A 14,379-nucleotide genomic window follows, 5' to 3' on the forward strand; every position below is an offset into this window, starting at 1 on the left:
CATGTACACTACAGGTGTTCTAGCACATTCGTTTTTTATGAAGACCCACGGAAGATGACTAATAGTCATTACACATTCACAACACATCAAGCACTGCACTATACTCTGTACACACAACCTCAATTAAGTCTCACAACTGCCCTCTGATGTATCACTTGCTTCACAGATGACAAAATTGACTTAGAGAGGCTCAATGAATTTGACTAAGTTTATATATCTAATAGATGGCAGAACTAGAATCTGAACTCAGGCTGTCAGACTCCAAAGCATGTGTGTATGTGCTTTTCTGGATCAGGTAGCTATTTTTTCCTTTGATCTTTCTATGGAATATTGACTGGATCCTGTCCTTTGGCATAGCCTGTTAGATGACTTACAGCAAAAATTGTGGCCACAAATGCAGTTGCCCAAGCATAGTATTAGCATCTCTGAATTACTTGCTTTTCCCTTTTATTTGGTTGCTAGACTGACTTCATGGAATGAATGCATTTTTCATGCTAACCTTACTTCTGGCTTAATCTTTTCTCACATTTCCCCCCTTTCTTCATTCTTCTACTCCCTGTAATAAAACAAGGAACAAATAAATGCATACTACATGCTGCTTTAGATAATACAGTAAATATATTTTTGTAAGAGTCCTACAGAGTGAGTACAAGCTTTCTTGGATAATTCAAAAACCACCTTGCAATCATTTTTATAATTAAAAACACCAACTATCACTTTGATAACAAGTACATAAGCTCCAGTATTTTCCAGTTTGCGAAAACACTGGTTACTTTGCTTTCAAAAGAGCAGTAAAAGAAGTCTTAACATGCAGATAAAACAATAAGCATTTGAGGACATGGGCAAAAAGGAAGGAGTTCAACTGGAGATGTCTTTTAACATAAAAACCCAGACACTAAAAGGGACAATTAGGAGAAACTGTGGTGGACTGAGAGACACTGTGTTAAGTGGAAGGTGAAAGGAAATAAATAACAATGCACATCATACTTAATTGACTGTATTGGTAATAAAGCCATCAAGTGGGGACGGGGTTAGGAGTTTGCTAGAAGTGAAAAGGAAATGAGAAGAGAAGATATTTGGCTTTTGCCAGTAACACCATGGCTACAAAACATTTAGACTAAGGATCAGACTTAAAAAAAGAAAAGAAAAAAGAATTAGCCCTTTCTCCACTAAGGGTCAGATAGTATCTTAGTCTTTGTAGGCCACAGTCTCTATCACAACCAGCCAACTCTGCCACTGTAGCACAAACAGCCACAGACATATATAAACAAATGGATGTGGCTGTTTCAATAGAACTTTATTTACAAAATGGAATGCAGACCAAACGTAGCCTATGAGTTGGTAGTTTGCTAACCCCTGACATAAGAGATCCAATAGCCAGGGAGAAACAAATCTGAAGCACAAGAGGAAGGTCATGGATAAGGACAAATATTTGGAAGTCACTGTCACAAATAAAATGACAGAATGGATAACCTAAGAAGAGCAGAAATGGAAAATATGAATATTTAAAGACAGAAACTTTATGAAGAACAACACTTTCTGAAAAGCATGAGGAGGAGGTAAATAATTAGTGGTTTCCTGAAAGTAGAAAAAGCATGTGAAATGAAAACTCATGATTCCCTTAAATGTCATTCTGGCTCAATTAACAAATCCCTTATGCTTGAGGAAGTGCAGGACACTGCAATTATTTAACCATGGTCATTATCTGGAAGGCAGAGCCAGAACACAGAAAAGGCCCCAAATGTGTATGTAATACACTTAAGGCCATGACATGAGACAACACAAAGCAGGGTCAAGTTGGAGCAAAATCTTGCACCTCACATTATTTTATAGAGTATCCTATATAAAAACAAACTCCACAGACATTTCACAGAAACTATTTACACAAAATTGAGTCAAAGGTTGAAAACAAAAATAAAGCAAAAAATTAATACCCTTAAAAACAAAACCAAATGCCAAGGGAAATGGTTTTGACAATATATAGATGTGTTTGGGAAATGCTCTCATTTTAAAAATTATGAAGTTAAGTTCATTACACTGCTTAAAAATAAAACAGGGTCCAATATCAATGTATTTGATTCAAGCTTTTTCAATGTTACAGGCCTAAAATATAATAGGTCTTATTGCTTGTCTTTGGGAAAACATACAATCTAGCAAAGAAACTATTTATGACTTGTATTTATAACAATGTTGGCTCATGAGAAGTAAAGCAATTAAAAACCAATTAAAAAAATATCACAAGGCCCCAAACTGCAAAACTTGCAAAGGAGCACTATAGAACAGTTATAGAACTGATGATGATTCATGTATGTGGATTAGAACAGTCTGGATGGGGAAGGGGTAGAGAGTAAGTGTCACTGCTAAAGAACAGAAAACTATTTCCTTTACCCAAACCCAAAAAACTCCAGTATACAAAGGTAAGACTACAATTTACACAGGGGACTTATATAAAGGCAAAAATGACCAGGAAAGCAGGCAGGCAGTCCTCCAACAGAGCACACATTCATACAATGGATCACTAGACCATGAACAAAAATAATGTTCTATGTGCGCAATGACAGGTAAAAATGTCCAAAATTACTAAATGAGAAAACGCCAGCAAAATGATTTGTGTCCAAAGTTACACACACATGCCCACACATGTATCTGGTGTGTGCACAGAAAATCCAGACATTTACAATAGATGTGAGTGGTACCTTGAAAAAGAAGAGTGGGACTGAATGAGAGAGGAAATTTTTACCTTCTACCTTTCTGTAGTGAAAATAAAATAAGCATGCATTATGTTTGGTCAAACATTAAAGGAAAAAACATTATCAGTATTTTGGGAGGGTAGCTATAGGACTGCTCTCTATAAAACCACACCAATGTAGACATTTAAAATGCTTCACCATACTCAGTATGTTAAATGAAAGTTGTAATTTTTAAAAAGTACAATCAACATAACCAGAAAAGAACTACCAAATTTCTCTTGGACAATCTTACAGACTTCAGTAATATAAAGTAAAAATTACATCTTGCAAAAGCTGTAATTCGCATGTGAGGGTTTAGTCCAGTCTTCCTATATAATGTGATCTGTTCATTCAATGTTAAACAGCCTTATTTTATATGTACCTTCAGATTAATTCCTAGTAATAGAGATGCAAGGAATTCTATTTCAATAACAGAAACTGCAGAACTTTATAGATTTATTTTTAAGACATGTCTGCTTTTAAAAGTTTACAGCAGGGGCTTTTTATTCTATTCATTCTATTTTCTCCTGTATGCCCATTACCAAGAACATAATAAATATAAGTATTCAATACATATTTTTGGGGGGGTATGAAAGGTAGGAACAGAACCTCTGTGAAAAACTATGAGGCATTACAAGTTCTGAATTAAAAGAAAACGGGACAAGATTAAAATGTGAAAATTGGGGGCACCTGGGTGGCTCAGTCATTAAGCATCTGCCTCTGGCTCAGGTCATGATCCCGGGGTCCTGGGATCGAGCCCCACATTGGGCTCCCTGCTCAGCGGGAAGCCTGTTTCTCCCTCTCCCTTTCCCACTCCCCCTGCTTGTGTTCTCTCTCTCTCACCCTGTCAAATAAATAAATAAGATTTAAAAAATAAAGTGAAAATTTGTTCCTCTGAATTAAAAAAAAAACCATAGTACCACATGTGACCGCATGACTGCAATTTCATTTCTGGCTTCTAGCAATGGAATAGAAACAGCAACATTAAAATCTAAACTACTCAAAGTACTAGGAAGGCTGCCTCATGTCTACTTTGGAATTCATAGTAAGCAGGATACCACACAGTATTAAAGATGTTACAGTTCAGGACTGAAATTTTGACACCAAGTCCAGTAGTTGTGAGGAGATGAGGCACAGAGAAATAACAAACCTAGTTGTTTCAGCGAAGAGCAGGCAAATGAGCTGGTCTTGGCTCCTGAGGAAAACTACCTAAGAGTAGTGTTTCTCAAATTATATGTGAAGGACCAGTTTTAACCCTTAAATTGCACTGTCAAAAACATACTTTTGTAAAATATATTTTCAAAAATTACTAGAAAAATTACTGATCATATATTTTAATGTGACAGTAATATCAAACTGCTATAGAATGTAGACATTCTCAATTTCTAAACTGGTCCAGAGAGAACAATGACCTAGCATTTTGTTTTCTAATGTCAATCTGACCTAAAATCTTGCATTCATCTAGAGTCTAACTCTGAGTGAGAAAATTTAGTTGTTCCCCCCCACCTCCACTAAATAATGAAGACAACCCCTAACAATTAAGAGATAAAAAGTAGCATAGAGACTTGTCATTAACGTTTTAATTTTAAAATGTAAAACACTGCATCATACTACCTTAGAAAATTAAAATTATCCTTTTAAATGCAAGCTACAGCATTTAAGAATGTTGACTCCTATCAACTTGAAAATTTTGCTTTACCATTTATTTTAGAAGATAACAGGATATAGACACTTAAAGTTATATATGAAAATATCTGCTTAACTTATATTAACTATGTAACTCATGTATCTATAAACTCCTGTTATCTTTGTTTCCATGTTCTCAAAACTCCCCCAAATGATTAATTTAGTTGATTGCTAAGAGGGTGAGCCTCGGGGGCCTATTTTAAGTTCCATTACCAAAGGAAGTAAAATGAAAGTAAAATGCCTGGCCTATACAATGACTACAATCTGATGTGATTTACTATAGCCTGTAAAATAGGCTCTACACTACTGAGAGAGTATAATGTAAGTATAGGGTCTCTGGAACCAAATGAATTTTGCAACTTACAAGCTGTAAAGTAACTTACATCCTCACTGCTTCTGTTTCATCTATAAAATGGGAATAACAGCACCTACATCAAAGGATAATTGTGCAAGTTAAAGTGCATGTAAAGTGCTTGGAACACTGCCTGCCACATAGTAAGTACTATATAAGTATTGTAATTATTTCTTACACAGTATGTCTCAAATCCTTCTCTAGAACTGGATTAACAATTAAATTGGTTAAATATGTCACATCCCTACAATTAATTACAATTCTTCTATTAAAAGATTTCATTTCTCTATTATGAAAATATATTTATTTATCATCTCCTATTGGACAGGGAGAAAAAAGTAAGATAGAAAATCATGTACAGTCTAATCTTATATTTAGAAAAGATGCTAATGAAGTTATGAAAAGTTGCAAGTCATTCTAATACTTATGTAGCATCTGCCAAAAGTGACTCAGTAATTTATCATTCTCCCCACCCACTGGGAAAAGACTTAAAATAAAACTGACTATGATTCTAAAATAGTAATAATAAGGATAATCAAATGCATATTATAAATCAGGTTTTTTAAAAAATTTAGAAATTGTACACTTAATTATTCCTCCCTCCACTCCTGAAAGCCGATGCTTCTTAAAATGGACTACATCTCAGAATTAAGGAAATAGAGCACTGAGTTCTAATAGATATACTACTCCAATCCCACCCATTGCCAACACACCACCATCACCACCATCACTTAGAAGCAGCTCTTGTAGTGCTCACAACTACACATATCAACAGACAATAAATCACCTTATCCAATCACCCAAGCTTAAAAAGCAGGTATCAGATACAGTCTATTGAGATTATAAACACAAAAGATTCAGTATTTCTAGAATACTGAACAAGAGGTGTTTGTGGTATTGAGAGTACTCAGATGGTAGCCTGTGGCACCCTTTAAATGGTTTTAAAATTCTTCAATGAAATCAATACTATTAATTTCATGTTTACTTTATATAGGATTTTTGTTAAACTTATCAGTTTTTAAATTAATTCATAATCACCATTTAAAGACAAATTTTCCTCTTATCTAATGATTTTCATTCTATCTGTAAGTCCAGCTTACCCTTTTGTCTATAATAACCAATTTCATTTTCTCTCATCTGAAACACACAATTATTATATACAAAGTTTTTCACATGTGCTTTCAAATGCCTACAAAGAGTAGATCAAGTTTTCTAATTTACATAAAACCATACTATACCAATTTACCAATATAAATATGTCTTCATACCTATTTATTCCATTCTATTTAGACAGTAACACTAACAAAATTCCTAATGAATATGCCCCCACCACCTGAACTCTTTCCCTATGCTATCATGTTGACACTTAGAAAAGAACATCTCAATTCAGCAACGAAGTTTTACAACTACCATTCCTACCAATCAAATGGTAACGCACCAAGATAACAACTCTCTGGAGTTCTACCACATTAAGAGTACATTATTTACCTAAGACCGAAGGACTGTGCCTTCCTGTATAAAAAACAAAGATAGCCACATCAATTTAATTCCATATATATGGTGCTACCTATTCAATTTATTAAAATTTGTAATAAACATAATAATCAAACTAGTGCTCCAAACTTATGCTGTTCACGTGGAAGACACTACAAGAAGACACAATAGAGACTGCCTGGCAATAAGAGGTACAAATTCCTTCTATAGAGATGGAGAAATAAAAGGACAAATCTAGTTGTCTAAAAGACAATTCACTGTACACATTTTATTTACAGTTTTGTACACTGTCTTAATATGAATGGGACCGCTTTTCTACTTGAGCCATTTTTTAACCAAAGCAAAATAACCTAAGTAATACAAAGTGTTAAAATACAGCATAAAGATACAAAAACAGACATACTAATTCTAATTAGGAATGTAATTATGATGTTACATTTTTTATAATCCACAATTATGTTTAGGAAATCACACAAACATAGATCACTGATTTGAATGAAATGCATAAATTTGTAGCAAAGCTTTGTAGTTACAAAAAACCAAAAATATTACCAAAGAATGCACAAAATTAATGTTTATTCCACCTTTGTGTCATATTCCTGGATCCTTCACCAATGTTACATGAGGAAAAAAACAAAAGCAAAACAAATAAAAACTGAAATCAGAATCACTAATGTTATCAAGTAGGGAAACAAATAAATTAAAATCTAGCAGCCATCAGCAAGAGTACAGCAAAGACAATGCTGTAAAAGGAAACAAAGAAAATTGCTAGAAAACTGTATGCTTCATACTCTTTCAAACCAGCAAAATATGCTCCTGCATACAATGGAACATAAACAGAATTTTTTTCCTGTAAGGTATAGAAATGCAAGTTCTTTTTTGAATATTGTGGATGGGTAAGATGTGTTTGTAATGGTAATTCTACTAAGCTATTACAGAGTGGGCCAGGAACACATTTATGGATTCTGGGGATGATGTGTACTGTAATTCTCTGATTGGGATAGTGGACACTCTAGCCAAAATTAAAAAAAAAAAAAAAAAAAAACATGAACACAGAAGTACAAGACAAAGGCGAATGAGACTTCTCTTATATCTTAGCAACATTTAGATGGAAATCAAATTTAAATGCAGTCCACTCTGCTTTTGAAGAGGCTTTGGTTCAGCTCCCAAATCTCGATTGCTTGACGCAGTCTCCTATGAGAATACTCAGAAGGTGTCTTCTTAAACAACAAACCTATTTTTAGTGGTGGAGCCGCTCTTAGTAGCTGTGTCTGCATGGGACTGATAACCAATCACTATCTTTGGAGGAAGTCCTAACCTTTCCTTGTATACCCTCCTAGAAGAAGAAAAAGAAAAACAGTAGCCATTAATTTTTATTCACACACACCAAATTTGATATTACTGTTCTTTACATTAAAAAGTCCAGAGAGTGAAATAGGAAATTGTACATCCTTTTCCTTTTAGCAAAATTTACTCTTCATTTTTCACAACAATCTCAGTTAATCACTAAACCAATATTTAGACTCTACTATGTTATCAGGTACTGAGTAATTACTAATAAATCAATAATAAGCAAAGCATGGACGGTCCCTGGGTGTTTACAGTATTTGATTATTTATAAACAATCACAAATACATATACTGGAGCTGTATCACATGTATAACTCATTTATACAAAATAAATTGTCTACATGTCTACTTTAATTTTCTGATATAAAATGCTAAATTATATTTTACATATAAACCATAATAAATATTATCACTGCATTACATTTACTGTAATTATTACTTTATGATATTTTCAGAGTAATTTAGAACATACATGATTTCTGCTTTATATACTAACTCTGCAACCTAATTTTCAAATAACATTTGCCTCTATTTTAAGAACAAACTATGATGAGTGCCCAAGTGGGTAAGTATAGGGGCTGTGATGTTGTGTAACAGGGATGATCTAATCTTGTCTGTGAAATCAGAGAAATCTCCCCTTTAAAAGTCATGAGGTTAAAAGTAAGATGCTGAGAGAAAGAAGCACATCTGAAAGCTGGGGAACAATATAAGGCTGTGTGGCTACAGCTCATAAGGAAAAAGGAGTATGAGCAAAAAGGATGACAAAGTAAAATTGGGGACAGATCATAGCATCACAGGTAAAGTAGGAATCCAGACATTTATTCTCAAGAAAAAATAGCAACACTTCAAAAATAAACACCAAAATAAAGAGATATACATTTATACATATTGTAGCTAAATTCTTCAATATGATACCAGGACAGTTTTATCCACAGTCCACCTTCCAGAAGATTCTACTACCTTCCTTCAAATAGTTTCTAAAAATAATTTTATAACTAAAATAACTATTATCAGATTTATATTATGATACCATGTATTCCCTTCCATTATACTTAACCATTAAAAATGCCAGAAAGCCAGAGCACTGAGCCATGTAACTTGGAAGGGTTTAAAGAAACCCTCCCTTGAAAAACTGAAGTCAAATATTTCACAAAGATTTCAATAATTTTTAATACTGACACAAATACAAGATTTTCAGAGGAAAGAAATTCACACTTATTTTTAAACTGTTTTCAAATATGAAATCCCCACAACTAATAAGTTTTGATGCTGACAGAAAGATTAGAATACGACCACAAATCAACAGTCAACTTCTCTTTTAGAGAAAACCTCTGTAGCATGAAACCTGGAGAATTTCCATACCTTTTGGTCCAAAAAGGACTAAAGGAGAATTCATAATGTTTGAAAAAAAATCACAAAGGGCAAACCAAACATTTTGTGACCGATGAGCAATACTTAATTTTAACACAAAATTTAAAGTCAAATTTTACTAATTTAAATGTAATAAAAAGAAGATCCCAGGTAACAATGACCAATGTATGGGGTGGGGAGGGGGGTGGGAATGATAGGCAATTTTTGCAAGGAATAATATTCACACACATAAAAATTTAAAAACATACACATGTGGGTTTTAAAAATATGGACAGAACTAAGACATGTCACTGAAAATTTTATGTACAGTGTACCCACATGTGCACAGAATACATATATACTATTTGCCAACACTCACTGAATTACTAAGAGTATTATAATATTAATGTTATGATTTTAAAGTAGAAAAAAGACAATATTGTCATATGATAAATGAATAAAATGTTACATGCCAAAATAGAGTGCTCTGGTGATTGATTATATACTCCATTGTGAGGGAAAAGAAATTTTACAGAAATTAAAAAAAAAAAAAAGAACAAGAAAATAAAAACGAACAGAACAGTTAAGGATTATAAGTTTTCATGAAAACATTACAAGGAGAATAATAATCTACAAATCTAAGTGTTTTTAAAGCTATAAATAACAGTACTTCTGCTTTTAGTTATCTTAATATTTTATTTTCTTATCTTAATATTTTAAAGGAAGTATACGAACAGCAAAACTTACCCTATATGTGTAACAGCCTCTCTGTTTTCACATTCAGTAGTCCATATTGCTATCTTATCACCTTTAGTTCTAACATTAACAACAGCTCCACATACATCATCACTGTAGTCATCAAAAGATTCTCCAATAAGGCACAGCAGCTTTAAAAAAAAATTCAATCCCAAATTACATGAAATAAATTATACACTGCTTATTGAACTACAAATGTCTCTTATATTTGTATATATACAAAACTGAAACAGCTTTTAAATCAAAAGTTGACTTTCTGAATGTCTAATTTATATTTATGTATAGAGTTCTTTGTCCTGACTTTTTAAAAATTCATTTGTTTCTTTGTTTAATATCAAGAACATTAACAGTTGTTCTAGCTTTTTTAGCAAATGGAGAATTGATGTCAGGGCAAACATAAAAGGCAAATCATCTTAATATTCATCTGTTCTGCTGCTGCTTCTACTTGCCAGCAGACAAATTTAATGGAATAACTGAATAGTTGCTCATGCTGCCTCTTGTTCTTGCTGTTTTTCATGAACACAAATTTTTTTTATTGTGGCAAATATACATAAATTTTACCCATTTTGACCATTAAAAAAATTTTGAGTATAGACAACACATGCCATTAAATCACTTTAACCATTATTAAGGGTATGGTTCAGTGGCATTAAGTATATTGACAACATTGTATAACTATCACAACCATCCATCTCCAGAACTTTTGTCATCTTACAAAACTGAAATGACTTTTTAAAGTGGAATTCTAAAATGTATTTACTGATAATCTCCCCCAAAGCAAAATTAAGTCCCTTCATTTAAAAAAGAAAAAAAAACCCAAACAACATTCATTCAAATACTAACTGTTTAACTTAGTAAGTGCTAACTATAAATGAGACACTGTGACAAGTGCTAAGAATCCAAAAAAGACTATTATCCCTACTTCTGATAGCTTGGGGTTTAGAACTTCTCCCTAGAGAAAATGACAGTTACCTCATATTTAATATATGTTTTATAAAGCCAAAAGTTCCAAAAGTTCCAGGTTATATCACAATATATATCACAATATATAAGGTTAATAATATCAAGCTACAATTTCATTGTTTGCTTCACTGATCTAAAAAATTTAGTATACAAAGTAATACTCTAAGAGGGCTGTAAAAACTTACATCATACAAAACGCGAGGTTCTGTAATTTTGAAGTTAATGAAATGACCAGGATGAGCTCTCTCATGGAAGATGAGAGTCAACTACCAATCACTTTTATCTGATTTGTACTATGGTATGGGGTTTCACTGTACCAGTATCTAAAATATGGGGTATTCACATGACAGAACAAAATTGCTGGCTTAGATTTTGTAAGGTGGGCATCCTTATCTCTTGAATTAAGTAACTGATGTAAAATGTAATCCAAATTAAGTTTTAGTATTCCAAAACTGCTTTGTAATTTTAAAACCTTACTGTCTCTAGCCAAAAGCGGTCCAGGTCACTTCGTCTCTGCTGCTTGTTCAATGTAATTAGCCATCGTCCTCCTCGTTTGTTTTTCTCATCTTCCCACATAGGCTCAATACCATCCTACAAGGTTAGTAGGTAATAATATTAGACAAAATTGTTACTTTAATTGAGGAGATCACTAGAAAGAGGAAGCAACAACTCTATCAACTTCTTATTTTATTCTCCATAAAGCTGTTATTGATGTAGTGGGGAAAAAAGCAGGCAGGACTTAAAGCCAGAGGCATGGGACTGCAGAATTAGAGTCCTGACAGATATTTATTAGCTATCAAACCCTTGGGTTTCAATTTGAGGTTCTTAAACACTGAGAAACGGATACCCTTGAGAAGCTACATACATTTTGATATCTAGAAAATATATGCAAAAATTATGCAATTTCAGAGTTAATGAATGCCCCACCCCCTACCACTTGACAAACCCATTTATAAACATAAATATCCCAAAGACCAATGCATCCCAAGTTAAGAATTCCTGACAAACTCTAGACTTCAGTCTACTCAAATGTATGAGAGAGACTGGACTGGATGATCAAAGCTCTCTTCAAAAATCAATCACAGTGTGTGCCCATAGAGTAAGAGACTCTCATTCTCAATTATTTATAGCAATAGGGTAAAATTTGTTTATGCTAAAGCCCAGTAAAACTAATTTAATTATTCTCCAAACCTCAGAGCATTAACTATTCCTAAGTTTCTGACAAGATTTCTTAATAAGTAACTCAACGGTCCAGTCTTATAATAAATACATGAAATCACCAGTTAAGCATACCTTAAAAAGTGAGTAGTCACAGCCTGGCATTAAATTACTAGACAACTGGATGTGGTTGTACAGACTAGGTAAAAGAAAAGGACAATTATAAACATAGAATATGTAATGCAGAGTTTAGGTACTTAACATATATATTTAAAGAACATGATGAAAATAAAAAGATAAAAGTTCATGTTTACTTGTTTGTCTACTGAGTCAATTTCTGTAATGGACCAAACAGTTATCTTAATAATGGTCAGTTCAAGAATCAGCATTTGATGATTTTCAAGAAAGTATTTTTAATGATTTTATTCTGACAAAAGTATATTTTGATATATTAGTTAACTCAGTGCATACATATATATATACATATATATATATATAAGAAACTCATAATAGGAGGTATGAGGCAGCTTTAAGTGCATGAAAGAATTCATGAGGCTAATGAGCAGTTTTAAACACACAAAAAAACAAATCAAGGGAAAGTCAGGACTGCATGACTAAAAGACAACACTAATATCCTTGAAGGCATCCTAGAACAGACCAATGGGTCTCAAATACTGCAGTCATTAATATCAGTCAGCATAGCAATCATTTGGAAAGCTTTGGAAAAAACAAGTGAGCAAGCAAACAAAAAACACCCCAGGCCCTACTCCTTGTGATTTTAATCCCTTTATAGATAGTGTGGAACCCTGGAATCTGTATTTCTAAACTTTCCCCAAATTAACAGAATAACACTTGGGATGACTTAGATACTCACCAGCCTGAAGGTAGAAGGCTAAATCATTTGATCTCCTGAAGTTTTTTCTTGCAAAATTATAAAATTGGCAACAGAATAAGAATGCTTTGCTTGTCTCCAATATTAGTTGCAGAAACATGATCTTTACTACATCTGTAAACCATGGCCAATGCTACTATCCTTAGTCAGATTCTCTTGATGCTATTTTAACCCAGTCTAGAAATATTTCGAGTTTTAAGAAAGATTCTGGAATCCTTTGGATCACATTCCATAGGATGACATACCAATCCAATTTAGGGGAAGGTAGCCTAAGGCTGAATAAGATCTGTAGAGTTACTACTCAATGGTCACTCTTTACAAACTACATTATCACTGGCAGCTTCCATTAGGCAACAAAAGAGGCCTGGGTAGTAACAGTAACTATAGAATTAACACTACCACTTTATGAAATTAATTGACAGGGTAGAAATGCTTTCTTCAATGGCATTCAAGGTAGAAATAACCAATGCTTCTTTATGCTGTCTCCTTTCTCCTTCATGATGCTCTAAGGTCTATTAAGTTTATAGTAATGAGAATTTGTAATGACACATTTAAACAGAATCAGAGCACTACAGAGAAGACTGGATAAATCCCAAAGGGCTCAACAGCTGTTTACCACTAAATCTGCCAGGAAAAAAGAAATTAAGAAGTGCTTAGGTATTTACAGAAAGCTAAAGAATTCCTGCATTATGTCTAAGTGTAAAAGTCCACTGTGCAACGACATTGCTTACACATAACTAAAGTATTGGGGCCATGTTCTAATTAGAGGCCCACTTAGAAACCCAATTATGTAAACTGGTGAAAAGCCAAACATAAATGCAGATCTGGTTCAGTGGGGGAAATGGTTCAAGACTCTTGCTCTTCCTCCTCCATGGGAGACTGGAGACTTTTTGGTTTAGAGTCGGACTCAAATACAATCAAAGAAGAAAATCACTTGATGTTTTGATGAAGGGCAAAACACAGCAACACTAGTTTAACTAGACAAATAAGCCTATGAATTACTGGGGATTTAAATAGAGTTCCATTAAAAAAAAGATAATGATTTCAATATAAAGGGGCCACTCTTAAAGTGCATAGCTTAAAATTTAAGAGTTTTCTCTAATTATTCTATGCTTTTTTGTTTTCCATGATTCAAATGCATACTAAATGCCTATTATGGGCAAAGCACTGCAAAGATACAGAAGAATACTGTTTCTGCCCTTAAAGAAGTATACATATATGAATCTTCTGACAATCTATTCTTTTGTGTGGGCAAAATAAACTCAGGGGTTATGTTAATACATAAGAGTTGCATCACTGATTCAACATATATAGGATACAGAAATATACTAGATGTACAAATTAGAATTTTTAGGTAACTGCTATTTACACCTCTTAAAAATGTTTTAACAAGTTTTATCTTTGAAATGAAAATTATTTTTCAAATAAATTACATATTAAATTAACTTTGTTTTTTGAGAATCAATATTACAAAACATCTTGAAAAAAGTTTTGACCCCCAAATCTTTTAACTTTTTGCTAAATCTGAAACAAAATCTCAAAGAATATCTTTAAGTTGATCAACTACCATCACAGATACTTGGCCAAACCTTTCAGCCTTTGAAAAATCTCAGAATCCCTATCACAGGAAACCCCAGGTGTTATACCAAA

At 33.3% G+C, this 14,379-nt stretch overlaps 1 protein-coding gene across 2 annotated transcripts in view; it reads right to left on the bottom strand.

Annotated features, from left to right (window-relative positions):
• Positions 1-3,551: 3,551 nt before the first annotated feature.
• Positions 3,552-14,379, bottom strand: part of EIF4E (eukaryotic translation initiation factor 4E) — a 45,707-nt gene continuing 34,879 nt past the window's right edge. Inside the window, exons 3-6 of one of the 2 annotated variants that reach the window (XM_027599168.2) lie at positions 11,973-12,036; positions 11,157-11,270; positions 9,708-9,847; positions 3,552-7,597 (exon numbers count right to left, since the gene is read on the bottom strand). In XM_027599168.2, coding sequence (XP_027454969.1) covers positions 7,483-7,597; positions 9,708-9,847; positions 11,157-11,270; positions 11,973-12,036 — 433 coding nt within the window. In that variant the 3' untranslated portion in view covers positions 3,552-7,482. The remainder of the gene's footprint in view (positions 7,598-9,707; positions 9,848-11,156; positions 11,271-11,972; positions 12,037-14,379) is intronic. The other variant, XM_027599167.2, reaches the window with a different exon arrangement.

This window comes from Zalophus californianus, chromosome 2 (assembly GCF_009762305.2).
Source record: "Zalophus californianus isolate mZalCal1 chromosome 2, mZalCal1.pri.v2, whole genome shotgun sequence".
Classification (NCBI taxonomy): domain Eukaryota; kingdom Metazoa; phylum Chordata; class Mammalia; order Carnivora; family Otariidae; genus Zalophus; species Zalophus californianus.